General features: G+C 44.1%; 1 protein-coding gene across 5 annotated transcripts in view; it reads left to right on the plus strand.

Annotated features, from left to right (window-relative positions):
- Positions 1-1,655: 1,655 nt before the first annotated feature.
- clip2 (CAP-GLY domain containing linker protein 2) overlaps positions 1,656-26,226 on the plus strand; it is a 96,415-nt gene continuing 71,844 nt past the window's right edge. For 3 of the 5 annotated variants that reach the window (XM_029699913.1, XM_029699912.1, XM_029699914.1), the window contains exons 1-2: positions 1,656-2,098; positions 11,176-11,380. In XM_029699913.1, coding sequence (XP_029555773.1) covers positions 11,257-11,380 — 124 coding nt within the window. In that variant the 5' untranslated portion in view covers positions 1,656-2,098; positions 11,176-11,256. The remainder of the gene's footprint in view (positions 2,099-11,175; positions 11,381-26,226) is intronic. The other 2 variants (XM_029699915.1, XM_029699916.1) reach the window with 1 other exon arrangement.

Consider the following 26,226-nt stretch of genomic DNA (forward strand, 5'->3'; position numbering starts at 1 on the left):
TATATTGGAAGTCTTCAGCTCATACAGAAAGAATTCACTTCCTGTTGTGACCTCAAGCCTCTCAAGCAGAGGGAGGGCCTTGCCGGTGCTGACGCACCCTCAAGAATAGACCTAGCACACCCATGAAAGAATGTATAAGTACATTCATGTGTACACCATAACTGGCAAGCACCCCTACGCAACTACCAAGCAAAACAATTCCTGGTGCCGCCACTGATTTTACGAAATATTACATAATCGTTTATGCCACAACCAAACTTTGGATAGGTTATCCACTTTCTACTTTTGTGAATTTGTAATGTGGATGTTCTATTCATTTTTTATATATATTTTCTATCAATAATGTAGCTTAATCAATGGGAAAATGTCATTGGATCTTTTTATCCATAAGCTTTATTCATGATTCTGGTTATCAGCTATAAGTCAATTTGTTTTCACTTAGAACAGAGGTTTAAGTTAGTCAGACATTTTCATATGCAAGAGTAATCTAGTGTGCAATTATTTCAATGTTTCCCAATTCTCATTCATTTGGAATTGAGACCTTTAGATTTTTCAACACACATGTATAGGGGGGTCTACACAATCAATGGTATGGATTGGAATATGGATTTAGGTCAATTTACATCTGATAAACTTTGATTTTGAGGAGAACTACCCATTTGACCTGCTACGTTCATCATTCACCACCACTAAGCCAAGGTCATTTGTAGACCAAACATTACTAACCATGAGGCATCACTTCAACAAGATCTTTGGCTTACAACTGCACTACCAGCTTGTAAATTGCATTTTCTATAAGCATGCAATAGGGCTAACCTCATCCTTGACACTCAGGGCCACAATGGAGATTAGACACTGACAAATTGCCTCAGTCTATCAAAGTTGTGCCACAGGCAGCCATTGAGATGACTGAGGGAATGATTGTTGAGTGCTTTAAGGGGTATTGTTGAATATTGATGGACCAGTGCACATGTAATTTATGACACAAAATCACATTACATTAGTAACTTATTGAGAGTTGTTGAAATGTCTCTGAATACGTTTTTTTTCTTCTTTTTCCATGAATATGACAAAATATAGGCATGGGCAAGGTTTTACTAATACAAGTATGTGTATATACAGTCATTGGGTTTTAGCCTGCATGGTAGTATACCATTAGTCAGTGTTATTACAATGTAATAGTCAGTTTATTATCTCTATGTTTATTTGAAAGTCCTTTAAAGTGTGCATTGCAAAAAAGTGAGAACTGTATGTAAGTCCTATTAGGGGCACTAGGCTATTGCAAAATGGGAACTAATTTATGATGTGAGGGCATTCCATGGATTTCCAGGAAGGATAACTCATTCGCAGTGATTCAGCACCGGATGCACATTAATTCCTGTGAGTAAGTTGAACAGCTGGACCAGTGAATAATCTTGATAGATTCCTATAGTATACTTTTTCTCTTGCACCTTACATTTTTATACAAAATATTTAACTATTTATGAATGCCTTTCAAACCAGAGAACACAATTGTATCTTTATAGCTTGGTTGGGTTAAATGTTGGCATTGTAGCCTTCTTTCTATTCACAACTCTCACAGCAATACCGTCTACTTCCTAAACTCTTTGTTTGGCTGAGCCAGCGAAGGGGGAGGATCCTCTACAGAGGCGAAAAAGAGACCTAACATCCATTGCGCCCCAAGCGAAACATTGAAAACCTCATCCCTCTGTGTTCAATACGCCACATGTGTGAACTGGTTAACGTTTTTAAGCGTCCTGAACGGCGGATTGAAGCTGGTTGAAGTTGCTGCTTTGCACCCCAAAACCGCTAACAAAAAGGAGACCGAGGAATTTGCATATAGTTACATTGAATCTTCACAGCAAACTGAAGCAAAATAAACCGGCATCTTCGCCTGATTTAACCTACTGAAGCTCGCATCCTGCCACACTCTCCCTTCCAGCTCCATCTAAGCATCCATATTTTTTGTTCATCCCTGTGTGGGGGTATAGGGAGTGGCAACCTGATAAATCAACCGATCCGCGGACCCCTCTCCTCTAGGAAAAAAAATAAGTTCGCCGCTTTTTGGACACGTTTATGCTAAATTGGACATAAAAAGGTAAGCGTTTCGTTCTTGCATCTTTATCGTTTAAGGGATTTGTTGAGCTGAAGTAGAAATACACACCGCGCTGCAGTGGGTATAACAATAGATCAACATTTGCGTTGTATGTGCTCGGATGCACCCTATGTTTCCCTGTCACGGAAATATATTCATTCGCAATATAATTGTGTAAACAGTAACAATGTATTCAACAAGCTTAGCAGACAACAATGTGTAACTGAATAGCCCAATGGTCCTATGTTTAGAGCATCAAATTGTAACATTGTAGCCTAGCTCTACTGCACTGTCATATAGCAGGCTACGTGTAGCAACTTCGCATTGCCAAGAATATAGCCCCCCTCGCAGAGCTGTCATAAAAACTGCCCTGAGAAAATATTCTAAAAGGATTTAGGTCTTGGCCTATTGCGTAAAACAACATACAAATTGATGTCGATACATGAGTCAACTGAATGGTGCTGATACTGTGAAAGCACTATTGCATTCTTCAGACATCTCATCTCGATAACCAGCATAAATGCGAGATGTGGTGCTAGAATAGTGATGTAACGTTGTCATGAATTACATATTATAGTTGGAGATATGTAAAATATTTGTCTTGAAGGCCATGCATGCAACTGGGAATACAGCTGATCAGGTCTGTGTTTCGGCAAGCAGCCTGGCCTCAACGACTAGACGTAACATAGTAAATGTAAATCAGTGACACTCAAATAGTATAATTTGTTATGTTTGGTATGGTTACATAAAACAGAAGGTTACATAAAAGGATGCTTTAGGATTTTGGCGACGAGGCCTTTCCCCAGAGTCAGATTAACTCGTGGATACCATTTTTATGTCTCTGTGTCCAGTATGAAGGAAGTTAGTAGTTTCTTGAGCTAATGTTAACTACTGTTAGCGCAGATACCCGTAGACTTCCAGTCATTGTGCTAACTGTGGTTAGCAATTGTGCTTGCACTTGTTAGGAACTTCCTTTAAACTGCACGCAGAGACATAAAAATGGTATCCACACGTTCATCTGACTCTGGGGAAGTAGGTAAAGGGCCTCATCGCCAAAATCTTGAAGTATCCCTTTAAGCCTGTATGAGAAGATGGATGGGCGTATATAGTGAACGTCTAGCAACCCAAAGGTTTTTATTTTTTATTATTAACTTTTACTTATTCAGGGTAGCCCAAGTGAGACCAATGGTGCCCTGAATACCAAATTGTTCACACAAACAGGAAAATAAATTAAGTTTCAAATAAAACAAGAAGAATGAAAATAACCTCAAGGCACAACCTCAACACCACATTTTCAACAAATAAACCACTACAACCAATCAAAACAGCTGCATAATGAACTCATTCAATATCATAGTCCTAAACTGCCCTAGCGGTACCAGAGAATTGAAATGCAAGGAATTTTGTAGGTTACTCCAACAATGGGGGCATTAAAACTAAAGGAGTATTTACCTAAATTGGTCAAGACCAGAGGGACCTCGAGTTAATCAATCCTGCGAGCCAGTTTGGTAGCTCATTCTTTTATATATTGTCAACGAAGTTCGGTAAATTAGAAGCTTACGTAGTAGAGCTTTGTAAACAAAAAGGGAATAATGAAGTGATCTACAGGACTTTAATGAGGACAGCCAACCTTTTGATACAGGATTCAGTATTGAGTGTTAAAACTGTCATCTTTGATAAAGCGAAAGGCGCTATAGTAGACGGCATCCAACGGTTTAAGAGTAGTGGCTGCTGCAATCTGGTAAATGGTGTCATCATAATCAATAACTGTCAGGAAAGTTGACTGTACAATCTGCTTCCTGCTATTTAGAAAGAGGCAAGATCTATTTGTAAAAAAGAAGCCCACTCTAAATCATAGCTTTTTAACTAGCTCATCCATACGTTTTTTTAAACATGAAGTCTTTGTCAACCTAAATGCCCAGATATTTATAGGTGGGTGTAAGGAGTGAGTACTGGCGGCAGAGAAGTCAGACGCAGGAGAACAAAAACTGTGTTTCCAAACGCCGCAGTTTAATAACAAAAAAAACACCGGAAAACAGAACAATCAAATAATGGGTACATAACCCGACGCACACCAGAACAGACGTGCACAAGCACTTACAATAAACAATCACCGACAAGGACATGATGGGGGAACAGAGGGTTAAATTCACAACGTGTAATTGTATGTGATGGAAGACAAGACAAAACCAAAGGAAAATGAAAAGAGGATCAGCGATGGCTAGAAGGTTGGTGACTTCGAACGCCGCCCGAACAAGGAGAGGGACCAACTTCGGCGGAAGTCGTGACAGCGGGCCCCCCTACTGACGCGCGGCTCCAGCTGCGCGTCGACACCGGACTCGGGGACGACTCAGAGGTCGAGGCGCAGGGCGATCCGGACGAAGATGGTGGAACTCCTGCAGCATAGATGGGTCCAACACGTCCTCGACCGGAACCCAGCAACTCTCCTCCGAGCCGTACCCCTCCCACTCCACGAGATACTGAAGGCCCCTCGCCCGGCGCCTCGAATCCAGTATGGAGCGAACGGAGTACGCCGGGCCCCCCCCGATATCCAGAGGGGGCGGAGGAACCTCCCGCACCTCAGACTCCTGGAGCGGGCCAGCCACCACCGGCCTGAGGAGAGACACATGGAACGAGGGGTTAATACGGTAATCGGGTGGAAGTTGTAACCTATAACAAACCTCATTCATTCTCCTCAGGACTTTAAATGGCCTACAAACCGCGGACCTATCTCCCGGCAGGGTGGGAGGGAGGGGCAGGTTTCGGGTCGAGAGCCAGACCCGGTCCCCCGGTGCGAACACCGGGGTCTCACTGCGGTGGCGATCTGCATTCCTCTTTTGGCGCGTCACGGCCTGCTGAAGGTGGACACAGACGGCTTCCCATGTCTCCTCTGCGCGCCTGAACCAGTCGGCCACCGCAGGAACCTCGGTCTGACCCTGATTCCAAGGCGCCAGAACCGGCTGGTACCCCAGTACGCACTGGAAGGGAGAGAGGTTAGTGGAGGAGTGACGGAGCGAGGTCTGTGCCATCTCGGCCCAGGGCAGGAACGCCGCCCACTCCCCTGGCCGGTCCTGGCAATAGGACCGCAGAAACTTACCCACATCCTGGTTCACTCTCTCCACCTGCCCATTACTCTCGGGGTCAAACTCTGAAGTGAGACTGATCGAGACCCCCAGACGTTCCATGAACGCCTTCCAGACCCTAGACGTGAACTGGGGACCCCGATCAGACACTATATCCTCAGGCCTCCGCAGTCTGTCGGGCCGTAAGGAGACCGGGCAGAGGGAGGAGACGATAGGACTTAGAGAAACTATCCACAACGACCAGGATCGTGGTGTTACCCTGTGAGAGTGGAAGATCAGTCAGAAAATCCACCGACAGTTGTTACCAAGGCCGCTGTGGAACGGGTAAGGGGTGTAGCTTACCTCTGGGTAGGTGCCTCGGAGCCTTACACTGGGCGAACACCGAGCAGGAGGAAACATAAACCCTCACGTCCTTAGCCAAGGTAGGCCACCAGTACCTCCCGCTCAAACAGCGCACTGTCTGACCTATCCCAGGATGGAGGGTGACGTGTGGGCCCAATAGATCAACCGGTCACGAACAGCAGACGGGACGTACAGACGCCCAGCGGGACACTGGACAGGAGCGGGCTCTGCACGTAACGCCTCCTCAATGTCCGTGTCCAGCTACCACACTACCGGTGCCACCAGGCAGGGAGTATGGGAGTGGGATCCATGGGCCACTCCTCTGTGTCATACAGCCGGGACAATGCGTCTGCCTTAACGTTCTGTAAGGAAAGGGTAAACATAAAACGAGTGAAAAACATGGCCCACCTTGCCTGGCGAGAGTTCAGTCTCCTCGCTGCCCGGATGTACTCCAGATTGCGGTGGTCAGTCCAGATGAGAAAAGGGTGTCTAGCCCCCTCAAGCCAATGTCTCCACGCCTTCAAGGCCTTGACGACAGCCAACAGCTCCCGGTCCCCCACATCATAGTTTCGCTCCGCCGGGCTGAGCTTCTTCGAGAAGAAGGCACAGGGGCAGAGCTTCGGTGGCGTACCCGAGCACTGAGAGAGCACAGCTCCTATCCCAGCCTCGGACGCGTCCACCTCCACTATGAACACCAAAGAGGGATCCGGATGGGCCAGCACGGGAGCCGAGGTAAACAGAGCCCTCAGGTGACTAAAAGCCCTGTCTGCCTCAGCTGACCACTGCAAGCGTACCGGGCCCACCTTCAGCAGTGAGGTAATGGGAGCCGCTACCTGACCAAAACCCCGGATAAACCTCCGGTAGTAGTTGGCAAACCCTAAGAACCGCTGCACCTCCTTTACCATGGTGGGAGTCGGCCAATTATGCATGGCTGAAATGCGGTCACTCTCCATCTCCACCCCTGAGGTGGAAATGCGGTACCCTAGGAAGGAGACGGACTATTGGAAGAACAGGCACTTCTCAGCCTTGACGTACAGGTCATGCTCCAACAGGTGACCAAGCACCCTGCGCACCAGGGACACATGCTCGGCGCATGTAGCGGAGTATATCACGATGTCACCTGCCCGTGCAGGTCCCTGAAAATCTCGTCTACAAAGGCTTGGAAGACTGATGGCGCATTCATCAACACGTACGGCATGACGAGGTACTCATAGTGCCCTGAGGTGGTACTAAAAGCTGTCTTCCACTCGTCTCCCTCCCAGATACGCACCAGGTTGTAAGTGCTCCTGAGATCTAGTTTGGTGAAGATGCGCGCCCGATAATCAATATACTGGCGCAGACCTCCCTCCTTCTTCACAAAAAAGAAACTCAGGGAGGCGAGTGAAGTGGAGGACCGAATGTACCCCTGACGGAGGGATTCGGAGACATATGTTTCCATAGCCTCCGTCGCCGCCTGTGAGAGGGGATACATGTGACTCCTGGGAAGTGCAGCGTCTACCAGGAGCTTTATAGCACAATTGCCCCGTCAATGAGGTGGTAATTGAGTCGCTTTCTTTTTAGAGAAGGTGAGAGCCAAATCGGCAAATTCAGGGGGAATGGGCACGGTGGAGACCTGGTCTGGACTCTCCACCGTAGTAGCACCAATGGAAACCCCTAAACACCTACCTGAGCACTCTCGTGACCACCCCGTGAGAGCCCTCTGTGGCCAATAAACAGTGGGGTTATGACAAGCTAACCAGGGTAGGCCCAGCACCACAGGAAACGCAGGAGAGTCAATAAGGAAGAGTCCAATTCTCTCCTTGTGACCCCCCTGCGTCACCATGCCCAAAGGAGCGTTGACCTCCCTAATCAACCCTGACCCTAATGGTCGACTATCTAAGGCGTGAACGGGGAAAGGCACAGCCACGGCAACAATGGGGATCCCTAAACTATAGGCTAACGCTCTATCAATAAAATTCCCAGCCGCGCCTGAATCGACGAGCGCCTTATGCTGGGAATGTGGGGAAAACTCAGGGAAAGTGACATACCCAAACATATGTGCAACAGAGGGCTCTGGGTGAGTATAGTGCCGGCTCACCTGGGGTGACGCCAGAGTGCCCTGCCTGCTGCCTCGATCCCCAGAGGAACCAACCCGGCACCGACCGGCAGTGTGACCTCTGCGGCCACAGATGGTGCACGAGCTGGAACCCCCTCTGGTCTCCCTGCGTACCGCCCCTCCCAGCTCCATGGGTATTGGAGAGGGGGTGCGGGAGGATGGAACCACCAGAGCCCGATCAGAACGTCCGGGGGTAGCCAGCAGGTTGTCCAGCCGGATGGACAGGTCCACCAGCTGATCGAACGTGAGGGTGGTGTCTCTGCAGGCCAACTCCCGACGGATGTCCTCGCCCAGACTGCATCGGTACTGATCGATCAGGGCCCTGTCGCTCCATCCCGTGCCGGCAGCCAGGGTCCTAAACTCCAGGGCGAACTCCTGGGCGCTCCTCGTCTCTTGCCTCAGATGGAAGAGGCACTCACCCACTGCTCTATCCTCGGGTGGGTGGTCGAAGACTGCACGGAAACGGCGGGTGAACTCCTCAAACTGGTCCAATGCCGCATCTCCCTCTCTCCACACGGCGTTGGCCCACTCCAGGGCTTTCCTGGTGAGGCACTAGACGAGGGCGGACACCCTCTCACGGCCCGATGGAGCCGGGTGAACGGTGGCCAGCTATATGTCCAGTTGAAGAAGGAACCCCTGGCAGTTTGCAGCCTCTCCGTCGTATTCCTGGGGCAGGGAGAGACGAATCCCACTGGGACCAGGAGGAAGAGGGGCGCCCAGAGGAGACCCCGGTTGTGCTGGAAGAACTCCCTCTCTCTCCCGGCGGTCCATAGTCTGGACAACGCGGTCCATGGCGGTGTCAAGATGGTGGAGCATTGCTGCGTGCTCCCGGATGCGCTCCTCCACCCCTATACCCGGTGTACCTGCTCCTGCTGACTCCATAGTCGGGTCAGTGATTCTGTAAGGAGTGCGTACTGGCGGCAGAGAAGTCAGACGCAGGAGAACAAAAACTGTGTTTCCAAACGGCGCAGTGTAATAACAAAAAAAACACCGGAAAACAGAACAATCAAATAATGGGTACATAACCCGGAGCACACCAGGACAGCCGTTCACAAGCACTTACAATAAACAATCACTGACAAGTACATGAGGGGGAACAAATACACAACATGTAATTGAATGGGATTGGAACCAGGTGTGATGGAAGACAAGACAAAACCAAAGGAAAATGAAAAGAGGATCAGCGATGGCTAGAAGGTTGGTGACTTCGACCGCCAAATGCTGCCCGAACAAGGAGAGGGACCAACTTCGGCGGAAGTCGTGACAGCGGGCTCCCATTTGATGAGGGAACCATCCAATTAGTAAATATATAGTTCATCTGATTTAAAAAAAATAATGTTTTGCGAGAATTAGAGAACAACATATATTGAGTCTTGCTTGCATTAAGTAGACGTTTTAAACCAACCAGCGCTTTACGTTTGCTGTCTACCCTTGAGTCCAGGTTGCAGCAAGGCCTAGCTACTAGCCACCCTAATCCTTACAGTAGTATAATAACCAACCAACACTACTTGTACAGTCTTTGAATTTAGAATGTATGCATAACCAAAGACAATACCAAATATGTTTTTCTGTCAGTGAATATTCTTGAAATACACATTTTGGCCTTGTGACACATTTAACTCCATGTGTATTTATTCACCATCAACACACTTGAAACAATAAACTGGACTTACTAAGTCCAGTAGACTCAGCAACATAGATGATTAACCCAAATCACAAATATTGTTTTCTTATCTATAGATAGGCTATTTGTTTGAAGAAGGACCACTCAATTATTTCAATTTGTATACGGTAGTATAGTATAGGCTACACTTGGTACACATTGACAAGGCTTGACTTGTACACCGAAAGGCCATAGACCCTCTGCTTTTTAAAAGCGCTGGAGTGTTCAACAAAAAAAGCTAGCACAGAATGTTCTGGGAACCAACATTTGTTAGCTGGGAAGCCTTTGCGATATCATAACCGCCATCGATAAGAGACAATACTGTGCTGCTGTATTCATCGACCTGGCCAAGGCTTTCGACTCTGTCAATCACCACCATTCTTATCGGCAGACTCAACAGCCTTGGTTTCTCAAATGACTGCCTCGCCTGGTTCACCAACTACTTCTCAGACAGAGTTCAGTGTGTCAAATCGGAGGGCCTGTTGTCCGGACCTCTGGCAGTCTCTATGGGGGTGCCATAGGGTTAAATTCTCGGGCCGACTCTTTTCTCTGTATAAATCAATGATGTCGCTCTTGCTGCTGGTGATTATCTGATCCACCTCTACGCAGACGACACCATTCTGTATACTTCTGGCCCTTCTTTGGATGCTGTGTTAACTAACCTCCAGACGAGCTTCAATGCCATACAACTCTCCTTCCGTAGCCTCCAACTGCTCTTAAATGCAAGTAAAACTAAATGCATGCTCTTCAACCAATCGCTGCCCACAACTGCCCACCTGTCCAGCATCACTACTCTGGACGGTTCTGACTTAGAATATGTGGACAACTACAAATACCTAGGTGTCTGGTTAGACTGTAAACTCTCCTTCCAGACTCACATTAAGCACCTCCAATCCAAAATTAAATCTAGATTCGGCTTCCTATTTCGCATCAAAGCATCCTTCACTCATGCTGCCAAACATACCCTCGTAAAACTGACTATCCTGCCGATCCTTGACTTCGGCGATGTCATTTACAAAATAGTCTCCAACACTCTACTCAGCAAATTGGATGCAGTCTATCACAGTGCCATCTGTTTTGTCACCAAAGCCCCATATACTACCCACCAGTGTGACCTGCATGCTCTCGTTGGCTGGCCCTCGCTTCATATTCGTCGCCAAACCCACTGGCTCCAGGTCATCTATAAGTCTTTGCTAGGTAAAGCCCTGCCTTATCTCAGCTCACTGGTCACCATAGCAGCACCCACCCGTAGCACGCGCTCCAGCAGGTATATTTCACTGGTCACCCCCAAAGCCAATTCCTCTTTTGGCTGCCTTTCCTTCCAGTTCTCTGCTGCCAATGACTGGAACGAATTGCAAAGATCACTGAAGCTGGAGACCCATATCTCCCTCACTAACATTAAGCACCAGCTGTCAGAGCAGCTCACAGATCACTGCACCTGCACATAGCCCATCTGTAAATAGCCCATCAAACTACCTCATCCCCATACTGTTATTCTTTTTTTTGCTCCTTTGCGCCCGAGTATCTCTACTTGCACATTCATCTTCTGCACATCTATCACTCCAGTGTTTAATTGCTAAATTGTAATTATTTCGCGACTATGGCCTATTTATTGCCTTACCTCCCTTATCTTACCTCATTTGCACACACTGTATATATACTTTTTTCTCTATTGTGTTATTGACTGTATGTTTGTTTATTCCATGTGTAACTCTGTTGTTGTTGTTTGTGTCGCACTGCTTTGCTTTATCTTGGCCAGGTCGCAGTTGTAAATGAGAACTTTTTCTCAACTAGCCTACCTGGTTAAATAAAGGTGAAAAAAGCAACCTCCTATATACAGACAGATGAAGCTATCATCATCACTAAGTCATTTTGATGCCTCCACTCATCTCCACAGCTAAAATGGAGAGGTATTGCCACCATTCCGACTTCTAGTGCCTCAAACCGAAAGCCTTAATCCCCGCACTTCTCCTTGTACATGATGAACATGCTGAAGTCCAGTGGACTGAAGATCCCTGGCAGGGGCCCAAAGCACTCCCCTGGCCCTGTGGGACGAACCTCTGCTGGGGGGTCCGCTTCCGGCACTGTGAGCCAGAAAGACAGTAAGTCACTTCTTCATTCCTCAAGACTTCCTCTAGACTCTCAGGAAGAGATCTGATTTCCTATCACTTAGCCTATCAATCTTGGTGGCATTTCATCATTGGAAATGACCAGAAATTCCTTGAGTCTTGTAATTGATTGTTTGTTTGTTGTCAGGGCCCTGAGTTGTTTCTGGTCAGCTCATGTGGCCAGTAAAAACTCAGGGCCCTAGGTACATTATTATGCTTTAGGTCAATGGTTTCAAACTTCTTTAGTTAATGTAGCCCCAATCACATTTTGCTCTGCCTGAAGTACCCCCTAATGTGCAATTGATTATTAGGCCTATATTCTTATGAGTCTTTCCAAGAACCCCTTGTGGATAGGCCCGGTACCAGTCAGAGTTTAAAAAATATATATATTTATTTTAGCTTTATTTTAGCAGGGAGTCACCATTGAGACCAGTGTTTCTTTTTCAAGGGAGCCCTGCATATACAATTTCATAGAAGTAAAACCATTTAAAACAAGTAAAATATAGCACGACACAAATTGCACAGACAAACATAAATGTACACAAAATACACAAAACACTATCACCTAAAACAAACAAATTCTTCATAATAAAATTCCTCTGTCCACTCTCTAAACTGCCACAGGGACACTAAGGCATCTATCTAAACTGCCACAGGGACACTAAGGCCTCTATGTGTACTGTTTTTTGGTGATTATTCCAAACATACGGAGCATAAAAACTAAAGGCCGATTTAGCTAACTTTAAAGACACCAAAGGAGTCTCCAGAGTTAACCAACCATTGTGAACAGGTTTGATAACTTGTAATTTTAAATCTTAATAGTGAAGTTAAGTCAGAAGCTTGTGGAGTAGGGCTTTGTAAAAAAAGAAGAAGAGTGTAATGATGTGACTTCAAAGAGGTCCAGCCAACCTTTTGGTAAAGAATATAATGATGAGTAATACAACTCCTGTGATAAAACGAAAAGAACTATTAAAAAAACGGGATCCAGCAGTTAGAGTAGAGGCAGTTGCACTTTGATAAATAGTATCACCATAATCAAGAACAGGTAGAAAGATTTACTGCACAATCTGCTTCCTGCTGACTAGAGGGAGACAAGATCTATTTCTGTAAAAAAATCCCACTTTAAATCCTAGTTTCTTAACAAGCTCTGTTAGAGCCGATTCGGACATATTTGTATAAAAGACTGAACATACCGAGCTCCATGTATATTTGTGCAAATATATTAAATATGAATGTATATGATGAAATATTAGGTACCTTAATGATTTATATTTACCTGATTGAGATATATTCATTTGTTGTTAGTGTAACTTAGTTTTTGGCCCCCCCTCTTGCCCATTCATTGTACTGTGGTAAGTGTGTTAGGATAAAGGCAGGAAGTTGGGCCTTCCAGTTTGGACACATGCTGGATATTGTTCTATTTGTAATTGCATTCGAACCATAAGGACAGCTCGCTTGGAAGGACTTGAACTCCTAGAATTCGCCAGCCGTGAGTAACCACTGCGAATGAATGAGCTGCCCTGTTCAATGTGATCAATGATCATGCATATTATGGAAGCGCAAATGTGCTTATAATTGGAATGTTTGATAAACTTGGGAATGGAATTCAAAACACAGCGCTGTGAAAACAATTAAGAAGTTTAAGTTTGGGAAACACTGAGATTCTATGCACAATGTAGCCTAATCATATGTCTAATATTTGGCCTAACGTGGAAATGCAATGCATCCACGCAACGATTGCAACTTAAGGATCTTAAGGATCTAAAGATACTGCGTGTTTAAACTTCATTAAAGTGACAACTTATAATGGGATGAAATGTTTAAAACGCATCTAAAATGCCGAACTTGCACATGTTCAATTCAAAATGGTTCAATTTGTTGAAATGGATAACTGTGTTTTTAAAGCATTAAAGGAGGTCTGAAGGGGCATTACGTTTAACAATCAAACCAACAACTGTGTCGTTGTAAATTGAGTGAACTAAAAGTTAATGATGGAGGATAAAATCCCAAATAAGACTCCACTGGAGAGGGCAGAGGAGCATCTAAATTCACTCTATGCAGCCCGGAGAGGCAAACTTGGAGTGTGTACACGCAAAATGAAGGAAATAAAAGTCCTTCTTGTTGATGGAGGAAACATTGAAACTGTGAATGAGAGTCTTGAAGCATTTGATGCTGTTCTCAATGACTTTCAGAATGCTCATGAATCTGTGCTAGAGCTGGTCACAGAGGAGGAACAGGAACATGACTTTCAGAATGCTCATGAATCTGTGCTAGAGCTGGTCACAGAGGAGGAACAGGAACATGACTTTCAGAATGCTCATGAATCTGTGCTAGAGCTGGTCACAGAGGAGGAACAGGAACATGACTTTCAGAATGCTCATGAATCTGTGCTAGAGCTGGTCACAGAGGAGGAACAGGAACAGGAGAGCATTAACTATTATCAACGAAGAATGAGAACTTATGAACATTTCCTGAAAGAGGTGGAAATATGGAAAAAAGCTGAAGTTGAGCCACAAATGCTCATTGAACCACACGACAGCATTTCCAATGTGTCAAAAACATAATGTAAAACAAAGTATTCTAAGACTGCTTCCTCAGTGTCCTCTGCACGCCTAAAAGCTCAGGCAGAACGAGCAGCTCTACTAGCTCACCAAGCATCATTACAGGACAAGCATGCATTAGAACTGGAAAAAGCTCAACTGGAACAACAGAAAGCTCAACTGAATGTTAGGATGGAGAAAATGGCACTGGAAACGGACACAGCAGCATATAATGCCAAACTGAAGGTCCTGGAGAGTGTTGAGTCAACTTCTCAATCCCATGCTGTGGCAGCCCATTTACTAAGCCAAGAAGATGGAATAAACTCTTATTTTGAGAACCAGGAACCTGAGGTCTATGTGGAACCTGAACCATCACCTGTTGAGTTTGCTGCATTAGGTGCAGTTCCAAAGACCCCACTACAAAGAGTTTTACAACAACTGATCACAAAGCCATCAAAACCTATTCAGAAAACAGTCATAAAGCACACCCTTCAGCAGCCAACAGCAAGGTCTAGCAATCAACACAGAATCAACACTGCGGGTATCAGCGATAATACCAGCCATGATAACCTCTCTACTGTCATGCAAAGGCAGAAATTGCTGACCTTCTTGTACTACAGCACAAACAGGCCACACTCCCTGTTAGGGACATCCTCTAAACTTTAGGCCATTCATGCGTGCATTTGAACATGGTATAGAAGATAAGACAAGCAGTCACCAGGATAGGCTCTATTACCTGGAACAGTACACCACTGGTCAGCCCAAGGATCTGGTACGTAGTTGTCTGCATATGGAAGCCAGAAGAGGCTATAACCTCTTGGGGCTAGGGGGCAGTATTTTCATGGCCGGATGAAAAACATACCCAATTTAAACAGGTTACTACTCTGGCCCGGAAAACAGAATATGCATATTATTAGTAGATTTGGATAGAAAACACTCTGATGTTTCCAAAACTGTTTGAATGGTGTCTGTGAGTATCACAGAACTCATATGGCAGGCAAAAACCTGAGTGAAATTGAATCAGAAAGTGGAAGAAATGAGAAATGTAGTTCTTCTTTTGAATCCCTTGAGAAACTACAGTGACATAGGGTTTACGTTACACCTCCTATTGGCTGTCAACAATCTTTAGAAACTGGTTTCATCCATCACCTGTTACCGGGCAGAAAATTGTGGCTCACTCAATCAGTGGCCAGTCTGAGGACAGGTGTCTCGTGACACGCGTGCACGCGAGTTCGCTGTTCGTTATTTTTCTTCTGGCACGAATACCTATTGTCCGGTTGGAAAATTATCGCAATTTTACGTAAAAAAATACCCTAAAGGTTTGATTGTAAACATCATTTAAGGACTGAATAGAGGATCTTTTTCACCAGTCGGAACAACCTCTCCCATACCCCCCCCCATGGTGAGCTCCAGAGGGAGGATTGAATGACCATGTCACTCCTTCCTTCAGTAATTAATTTTGAATCTTGTTGTGATCCAGCTCTTTCAGAGCTTCTCCTAGCTCTCTGTGTGTTCCAACAAAGTTGGTGCCATTGTCTGTTCTGATACTTGTGACTGGGCCCCTTCGACAGATGAACCTGCGCAGGGCATTGATGCAAGAATCAGTATCCAGATAGCTAGCAACTTCTAGATGGACAGCTCGACTCACAAGGCAAGTAAAGATCACACCATACCGCTTCACATGAATGCGGCCTCGCTTCACCTCTATGGGGCCGAAGTAATCTATGCCCACATGGGTGAAAGGTGGCAAATCAGGTGACACCCGATCTTGTGGAAGGTCGGCCATCTTCTGTTCTCCAGCTCTAGCTTGCATCCGCCTGCAGAAGACACAGCTCTTAACTTCTTTGGGATAGGGGGCAGTATTTACACGGCCGGATAAAAAACGTACCCGATTTAATCTGGTTACTACTCCTGCCCAGAAACTAGAATATGCATATAATTAGTAGATTTGGATAGAAAACACTAAGGTTTCTAAAACTGTTTGAATGGTGTCTGTGAGTATAACAGAACTCATATGGCAGGCCAAAACCTGAGAAGATTCCATACAGGAAGTGCCCTGTCTGACAATTTGTTGTCCTTCTGTTGCATCTCTATCGAAAATACAGCATCTGTGCTGTAACGTGAGACTTAAGGCTTCCATTGGCTCTCTAAAGCCGCCAGAAAGTGGAATGGGGTGTCTGCTGTCTCTGGGCAAAGTACAGCAGCTCTGTTTGTAAGTGGTCAGCCTGGGAAGAGTGAGACTGAGATGCGCGTTCCAAATAATCCATAGTTATATCCAAATACCTCCGTTTTGTTTGTGCATTCAGGTCACTATCCAAAGGGTAACGCGCGAGCACATTTTGTGACAAAAAAATTCAAAATGTTCCTTTACCGTACATAGAAGCATATCAAACGCTGTTTAAAATCAATTTTTATGCTATTTTTCTCGTAAAATAGCGACAATATTCCAACCGGACAATGTTGTATTCATTCAAAGAGGGAAAGAAAAAAATGGCGAGGTCTAGTGAACGCGCATCTCCAGTCTCTCTGTCACCAGGTAGTCCACTGACAAACTGAGCTGCTGTTATCTGCCCAGAGACAGGAGACGCGTCAATCCGGTTTCTGAAGGCTTTAGAGAGCCAATGGAAGCCTTAGAAAGTGTCACGTAACAGCACAGATACTGTAATTTCGATAGAGATGCAACAGAAGGAATACAAATTGTCAGACAGGCCACTTCCTGCTTGGAATCTTCTCAGGTCTTTGCCTGCCATATGAGTTCTGTTATACTCACAGACACCATTCAAACAGTTTTAAAAACTTTAGAGTGTTTTCTATCCAAATCTACAAATTATATGCATATTCTTGTTTCTGGGCAAGAGTAGTAACCAGTTTAAATCGGATACGTTTTTTATCCGGCCGTGAAAATACTGCCTCCTATCCCAGACCGGTTAAGAGGACCGTTCATCACCCATCCAAAGATGGTTTTCACTGCATACGGTCCGTTGCCTTGGCTATTTATAATTTGCCAGGGTTCCATTGCCTTTGGAGCATTTACGCCAATCAGGAGTTCGACGTCGGCATCAATTTCCTTCAACTGAACCTCTGAGGTATGGCCACCTTTTGAGATCTTTCTGAGTGGGAATGTTCTCTCTTGTCACTGGGATCTTATTTTGGGTGTAGACCTTTGGTAATGCAAGAAATGTGTCGCCTTCCACATTGCCAATCTCTAATCCAGATATCTCAAAGCTCTTGGTAGGACTCTCCTGCCCCATTGTGTGTAGCAGAATTTCAGTCTCACTGCATTTAGCATTCAGCTGCCTCATGAGTCTCTCCGTACAAAAAATGTTGCCGAGCTACCAGAATCGAAAAACGCATAGGTTAACACAGACTTGCTTCCATTTGCCACCTTTACTTGAACTGGCACAATTGCAAGTGCACAATCTGTACCGGCCCCGGTATCGTCACCAGCTTCCAGTGAAACAAGAGCACTGCTGACAGTCTCCTCCCGTTTTACTGCTACACCACTCATATCTGCCTTTTGAGATCTAAATCTCTCTCTTCCTTCAATGTGCAGGATAGTGGGGTGCTTTCTTTGACAGCTCTGACAGGTCATCCTTCTTTTACATTCTGTGCTTAACCTCGAGGACCCCTTCGAGATAAAATCCCGTTAACGGGATTGGTTGGACAACAACCAGTGAGATAGCATGGCGCGAAATTTAAAAAAAAAAAAAATCTCAAAATTAAAATTCAAGTATTATACGGCATTTTAAAGATACTCTACTCGTTAATCCAACCACATTGTCCGATTTCAAAAAGGCTTTACGGTGAAAGCAAAACATTAGATTATTTTAGGATAGCACCTTAGCAAAAAAAACAAAAAAAACCCAGCAATTTTCCAAGCACGGATAGCCGTCACAAAACCAGATTTACAGCTAAAATTAAGCACTAACCTTTGACAATCTTCATCAGATGACACTCCTAGGACATCATGTTAGACAATACATGCATTTTTTTTCGATCAAGTTCATATTTATAAACAAAAACCCCATTTTACATTGGCGCGTGACATTCAGAAAATGTTTTCTCCCCATAACTCCTGGTGAATGTCCACATCAATTTACAGAAGTACTCATAAACGTTGACAAAATTTATAACAATTATTTAAAGAATTAGAGATAATCTACTCCTTTATGCAACCGCTTTGTCAGATTTCAAAATAACTTTACGGAGAAAGCACATTGTTCAATATTCTGAGTACAGAACTTAGCCTTCAATGCTAAGCTATTCGGTTAGCCTACAACCACGGCGTCGATAAAATCTCTAAAATATGTACAAAATATTTTCTTACCTTTGCTGATCTTCGGCAGAATGCACTCGGAAGGGCTCCCACTTCCACAAGAAATGTTCATTTGTTCTGCAAAGTCCATCATTTATGTCCAAATACCTCCGTTTTGTTGACCCATCCAGAACACTTTACAATGCCATGAGGCGTGGACGCAAATCCATAGATGAAAAGTTCAAAAGTTCCATTACCATTTGTAGAAACATGTTAACCTCTCTGGGCCAGTGGGATGCTTGCGTCCCACCTACTCAACAGCCAGTGTAATCCCATGGCGCGATATTCAAATACCTTAGAAATGCTATTACTTCAATTTCTCAAACATATGACTATTTTACACCATTTTAAAGACAAGACTCTCGTTGATCTAACCACACTGTCCGATTTCAAAAAGGCTTTACAACGAAAGCAAAACATTAGATTATGTCAGCAGAGTACCCAGCCAGAAATAATCAGACACCCATTTTTCAAGCTAGCATATAATGTCACATAAACATTATGTTATACAGTACATGCATGTTTTGTTCAATCAAGTTAATATTTATATCAAAAAACAGCTTTTTACATTAGCATGTGACTAGCATGTGACTAGCATTCCCACCGAACACTTCCGGTGAATTTACTAAATTACTCACGATAAACGTTCACAAAAAACATAACAATTCTTTTAAGAGTTATAGATACAGAACTCCTTTATGCAATCGCGGTGTCCGATTTTAAAATAGCTTTTCGGTGAAAGCACATTTTGTAATATTCTGAGTAGATAGCTCGCCATCACGGGCTAGCTATTTTGACACCCACCAAGTTTGGTACTCACCAAACTCAGATTTACTATAAGAAAAATTGGATTACCTTTGCTGTTCTTCGTCAGAATGCACTCTCAGGACTTCTACTTCAATAACAAATGTTGGTTTGGTTCCAAATAATCCATAGTTATATCCAAATAGCGGCGTTTTGTTGTGCGTTCAAGACACTATCCGAAGGGTAACGAAGGGTGACGCGCCCGGCGCGTTTCGTGACCAAAAATTTCAAAATATTCCATTACCGTACTTCGAAGCATGTCAAACGCTGTTTAAAATCAATTTTTATGCGATTTTTCTCGTAAAAAAGCGATAATATTCCGACCGGGAGTCGTTGTTTTCATTCAAAGACTGAAAATGAAAACATGGAGTCGTCTCGTGCACGTGCGCGCCAGTCTCATTGTTCTCAGATCGACCACTTACCAAATGCGCTACTGTTTTTCAGCCATGGCCTGCAAAGTCATCATTCAACGTTCTGGCGCCTTCTGAGAGCCTATGGAAGCGTTAGAAAATGTCACGTTACAGCAGAGATCCCCTGTTTTGGATAGAGATGATCAAGAAGGCCAAGAAATGGTCAGAGAGGGCGCTTCCTGTTTGGATTCTTCTCAGGTTTTGGCCTGCCAAATGAGTTCTGTTATACTCACAGACACCATTCAAACAGTTTTAGAAACTTTGGAGTGTTTTCTATCCAAAGCTAATAATTATATGCATATTCTAGTTTCTGGGCAGGAGTAATAATCAGATTAAATCGGGTATGTTTTTTATCCGGCCGTGAAAATACTGCCCCCTATCCATAACACGTTAAAGAGCAAGTACTGGATGATGAGGCTTTGCAGATAGCCTTGTGTGAAGTTGAGGCGATTATGAACGATAGACCAATCACAACTGTAACAAATTACCCTAATGATCTAGAACCCCTGACTCCGAACCATCTGCTTCATCTGAAAGCAAAGCCAGTCCTGCCACCAGGACTATTCCAGAGAAGCGACCTATACTCATGAAGGAGATGGAAGCAAGTGCAATATATTACTGACCTCTTCTGGAAGAGATGGATCAGGGAGTATCTTCCACTTATGCAGGAGCGGAACAAGTGGAACAAAACTAAGAGAAACTTCAGTCCTGGTGACCTTGTGGTCATCGTCGATGACACCGCTCCAAGGAACTCTTGGCTAATGGGGCGTGTGGTGGAGGCTTTGCCAGGGGCCAAAGGTCTTGTCCGGAGCGTCATGGTTAAGACCAAGACCAATATCTTACAGAGACCGATCAATAAACTCTGTCTGCTCCTTGAGGCGACGGAGTGAGATATATATATATATATATATATATATATATATATATATATATATACACATACATACATACATACATACATACATACATACATACATACATACATACATACATACATACATACATACATACATACATACATACACACACAGTGCTCCATCTTTGAATCACGTGCACCTCTGATTCATTGATGTTGTACTCTTACATTCTTTGTCGTAGTCATACATTTTTGGACGTCAAACTCTTGACATTTTTGGAAGTTGAACACCTGAACACTTCAACTCAGACTGAGATCTATGGACTATTTTCCTATATGGCACTTTGTATATTTGTTTATAGCTATGAACTGTAATAGTGCTCTGGTATAGAATGTTTTGTGTATTGGCTCTACGTTTGAATATTAAGTAATTGTTGTCCACTCAGTGCAGTTAACAATTAGGGGCCGGTATGTTAGAGCCGATTCGGACATATTTGTATGAAAGACTGAACATACCGAGCTCCATGTATATTTGTGTAAATATATTAAATATGAATGTATATGATGAAATATTAGGTACATTTATGATTTATATTTACCTGATTGAGATATATTCATTTGTTGTTAGTGTAACTTAGTTTTTGGCCCCCCCTCTTGCCCATTCATTGTACTGTGGTAAGTGTGTTAGGATAAAGGCAGGAAGTTGGGCCTTCGGGGGGGGGGGGGGGGGGGGTGTCCTTGCTAGACGCGGGAGCGGTATAGTTTTTTGACCATACAGACATACAGACATACAAACAGGTCATATTATGTATTTTCCATATCAGGTAATCTATGTTTTAAGTTGATTGGATAATCATTTTCCTGTTAGATATAAGAAGAATAAAAAATTTTGTTGCACCATATCCCTGGATCACATTGAATGTTTGGCTGTTTGGAAACCTTGAGTGTGGACTGTATGCATACCAAACAACCCCGCTTCAGGCTTGGGCAGTGGCTATGGTAAAGAGGAAAGGAAGCCACTACAAGCTCATTCGTATGTTGTTTTAAACGATAAATCATTGTCAATCCAAATACCAAGGTATTTGTATGCAGAGACTTGTTAGATTATAGAACCATCCGATGCGTGAAGATGTAATCCATCTGAGACAATCTTATGAGAACTTGAAAACAACATTTCGTTTTGCCCGTATTAAGCATGAGTTTTAAATCAGTTAGGGTTTCCTGCACAGCTGCAGAAATTGTACTGTAACCTTGTCCCAGCCAGGTCAGCAGTCGGGGCAATTGCGTGCATAATAGTATAGTCTTTATATAGATTAAATGTACAACTTGTATCAAACATTTTTTTCTCCCCTTTCTCTCCCCAATTTCGTGGTATTCAATTGGTAGTTAGTCTTGTTTCATCGCTGCAACTCCCGTACGGACTCGGGAGAGGCGAAGGTCGAGAGCCGTGCGTCCTCCGAAACACAACCCAACCAAGCGGCACTGCTTCTTGACACAATGGCAACTTAACCCGGAAGCCAGCTGCACCAATGTGTCGGAGGAAACACGGTACACCTGGTGACCGTGTCAGCATGCACTGCGCCCGGCCCGCCACAGGAGTCGCTAGTGCGCAATGGGACAAGGACATCCCTGCCGGCCAAACACTCCCCTAACCCGGACGATGCTGGGCCAATTGTGCGCCGCCCCATGGGTCTCCCGGTCGCGGCTGGCTACAACAGAGCCTGGACTCGAACCCAGAATCTCTAGTGGCACAGCTAGCACCGCAATGCAGTGCCTTAGACCACTGCGCCACTCGGGCGGCCAAATGTAGAACTTTTAACAGATTGATCAATAGCATTTATATAAATAGTGAAAATAACAGGTCCTATGTACTTTAAGAAATGAGGACTTAACCCCATCAATCACGATGGACTGAGTTCTGTCACTTAGATAATTATGAAACCAAGAGCAGGCGTCAGAGCCCAGGCCAAACGAGGACAACTTGTTCAATGAAATAGCATGATCAACAGTATCAAACGCTTTTGACAGGTCCATAAACAAGGCAGCACAATTCATTTTAGCATCCAAAGCATTGACAATATCATTAACAACTAATGTGGTTGCTGTGATAGCGCTGTGCCCTGACCTAAACCCAGATTGATTTATATAAAAAATACCATGCTCAGATAAAAAAGAGCGAAGTTGATTATTTACCAAGGATTCGAGAATCTTAGCTAGACATGGCAACCTGGAGATGGGACGATAAGGATTTAGATCACTACTATCTCTGCCCTTATGGAGTGGCAGCACATAAGCTGTTTTCCATACTTTTGAAATATTTCCTTATAACAATGTTAGATTTAAGATAAGGGTTACTGAGCCAGCAATGATCGGGGCAGCACACTTGAGCAGGCCCTGCTCCAGTTGGTCAGCCACTAACCTATCTTTTTCTGTGAAATGTAAAAACTTGACTACCATATTCAGAGTCAATCTGCAACATTTCAGAATCAGAGATGAGCCCATTCTTAGCAATAGAAGGGACAGACACTCTTTCAAAAAGATAGCTTGCTGAAATAAAATGACAATTAAATGCATCAATGATGGTATTTTTGTCCGTAATGGGGCCAGAGTTTGAATTAATTTGTTGGGGCAGAGAGGAGGGCAACCCTTTAGAGATTAGACAGAATTTAGCAGGGTTCCCCTTACAATCAGAAAACAGTGGTTACATAATAATCACATTTAGACTTTTTTTAATCAGTTTTACACATTCAGTTGCCTAAAAGATTGTCAATCTGGGCCTAAACCTGTGTTCCTGGCCTTGACCCAGGCTACATTTCTCTCATGAATGAGGGCACGATTATCAATAATAGTATTGAAGATATTTAGAAAAAAATCTTCACCAAGATGACGTCTTAGTACCATATTCATGTACCACCATAGATGCGGTAAAGAGGCCAATGGAACTCGACCAAAACAATGGAAATGCCATGGAAATGCGTGGGGGAAAAATGCCGTGGGGGAAAGATCCTGAATCTCTTCATTGCCCCCCAGAAAAATAAGCCAACATTTAGGCTATTGTTTATATACAGTATTTCACACTACGTTGAGGTAAAAATTGGAGTATAATGCTTGTATGGATGCCAACCCCAACACATGTTCATGTCATCGTCACCAATCAACTATATTACTTAAAAATGACTGACTACCACCACCGATTTCTCTATGTGAGCTATGCTACCAGCTAATAAGAATGGGAGTTACAATTTAGCAGTCACCTCTTCTAAACCTGAAAAGGGACTTCAAAATGTTATGCAGCGATAACAGACAAATATATCTGACTTTAGTAACCACATTATGGGCCTCTTACAATACATCAATCATTACGGATTTTACGAAAAGCCACTTTGTTAGATCAGATTTGTTGAATGTGCACCAATCTGGTGTCCATCTTCTGGCCCCCACTGTCTGCCTTCCATTGACCTGTATATCCCCCCTCAAGCCCATACCATGATGACCCTCAAGGAACTACACTGGAATTTGTGCAACCTGGAAACCACATATCCGGGATGCCTACAAGGCCCTTATGTCACGGGTGTCGTAGGGTTTAGACCAAAACGCAGCGGGAAAATGTACACACACCTTTTATTAAAGGACAAAGAAGGAAAACCAAAACAAACACATATACAAAAAACACGACGACAAAGAACAGGCCGGTAAGGCACAAAGCTATACACAGCAAAAATCTCCCACAAAATCCCATGACAAAACACATACCTATTTATAGGACCTTCAATCAGAGGCAACGATAGACAGCTGCCTCCAACTGAAGGCCCCAACACCATTTAACTAAACATAGAAATACAAATGACTAGACTGAACATAGAACAATAACCAAAACCCTGGACTAATAAATCAAATACCCCTCTACATAAACAACCACCCCAAACCATATAAACCAAATACCCCCTCTACATGAACACATACACAAACACACCCTGAACCACATAAAATAAATACCCCCTGCCACGTCCTGACCAAACTAAAATAACAAATAACCCCTTTACTGGTCAGGACGTGACACCTTACCCGCCCTCCCTTCGGCAAATCAGATCATGACTCCATTTTGCTCCTTCCTATAGGCAGAAACTCAAACAGGAAGTACCTGTGCTAAGGTCTATTCAATGCTGGTCTGACCAATCAGATGGTCAGCTACAAGATTGTTTTGAGCACACAGACTGGGATATGTTCCGGGTAGGCTCTGAGAATAACATCGACGTATACACTGACATAGTGACTGAGTTCATCAGGAAGTGTATAGCGGATGTTGTTCCCACTGTGACTGTTAAAACCTACCGAAATCAGAAATCATGTGTAGATGGCAGCATTCACGCAAAACTGAAAGCGCGAACCACTGCATTTCACCATGGCAAGGTGACTGGGAATATGGTCGAATACAAACAGTGTAGTAATTCCCTCCGTAAGGCAAGCAAACAGCCAAAACGTCAGTACAGAGACAAAGTGGAGACGCAATTCAACGACTCAGACACGAGACGTATGTGGCAGGGTCTACAGACAATCACAGATTACAAAGGGAAAACCAGCCACGTCGCGGACACTGATGTCTTGCTCCCAGACAAGCTGAACACCTTCTTCGCCCACTTTGAGGATAACACAGTCAGTGTTGCCAACAAATTTTCAGGGTAAGTTGCTAGAGGCAGGTTGATTTGTTGCTAAAAGTTGCTAAATGATGTTGTGATGTCATTGCGTGATAACGTAAAACTGTGTCATTACGTAGAATACACAATAATGTTACTCAAATTGACTGGCCATTTCTGCAAAAAATCTGATTTGACATTTGTTCAGGTACAGACTCCCACTCTTTTCTGTACTTCGGGCTGTACCATTTTGATTGAAACATGTTGATTGATGTTGTAAGTTCTGTTCAAGATCAAACATTCGTGACCAACTATATTTATTGGGTTTGGCTCGTCGAACCCGTGCTACTGATTTGTAATTTGCTGAAATTACTGCTGGCCTGCTGCTGCCTGTGGATGAGCGGAGCGCCTGCTGCTGACGTCACTCACAATGCACTTTTGCAGCCGGGCACGTGTGTTGTGACTGTGTGACAGAACAAATTCGTTTTTGTGTCATTTAGAGGGAAAATGTGTGCATTTTAGCATTTGAGTCACTTTTCAAAAGTTGCAAAAAGTTCCAAATACATTTTTAAAAGTAGCTAAATTGGTTGCTGTTTGAAAAAAAAGTTGCCAGGGTAGTCTGAAAAGGTGCTAAATCTAGCAACAAAATTGCTAAGTTGGCATCACTGAACACATTGCCTCCGACGCGGCCCGCTCCCAAGGACTCTGGGCTCTCGTTCTCCGTGGCCGACGTGAGTAAGACATTTAAACATGTTAACCCTCGCAGACGGAATCCCTAGCAGCGTCCTCAGAGCATGCGCAGACCAGCTTGCTGGAGTGTTTACGGACATATTCAATCTCTCCCTATCACAGTCTGCTGTCCCCACTTGCTTCAAGATGTCCACCATTGTTCTTGTACCAAAGAAAGCAAAGGTAACTGAACTAAATGATTATCGCCCCGTAGCAGAGGCTAGTTAACCTCTCTGGCGTATGTGGGACGAACTCGTCCCACCTACGTAACAGCCACTGAAATCCAGTGGCGCGATTTTTGAATCGTTAGAAATACTATTACTTCAATTTCTCAAACATATGACTATTTTACAGCTATTTAAAGACAAGAATCTCGTTAATCTAACCCCACTGTCCGATTTCAAAAAGGCTTTACAACGAAAGCAAAACATTAGATTATGTCAGCAGAGTGCCCAGCCAGAAATAATCAGACACCCATTTTTCAAGCTAGCATATCATGTCACATAAACCCAAACCACAGCTAAATGCAGCACTAACCTTTTATGATCTTCA

The sequence above is a fragment of the Salmo trutta genome, chromosome 19, assembly GCF_901001165.1.
Source record: "Salmo trutta chromosome 19, fSalTru1.1, whole genome shotgun sequence".
Classification (NCBI taxonomy): Eukaryota; Metazoa; Chordata; class Actinopteri; order Salmoniformes; family Salmonidae; genus Salmo; species Salmo trutta.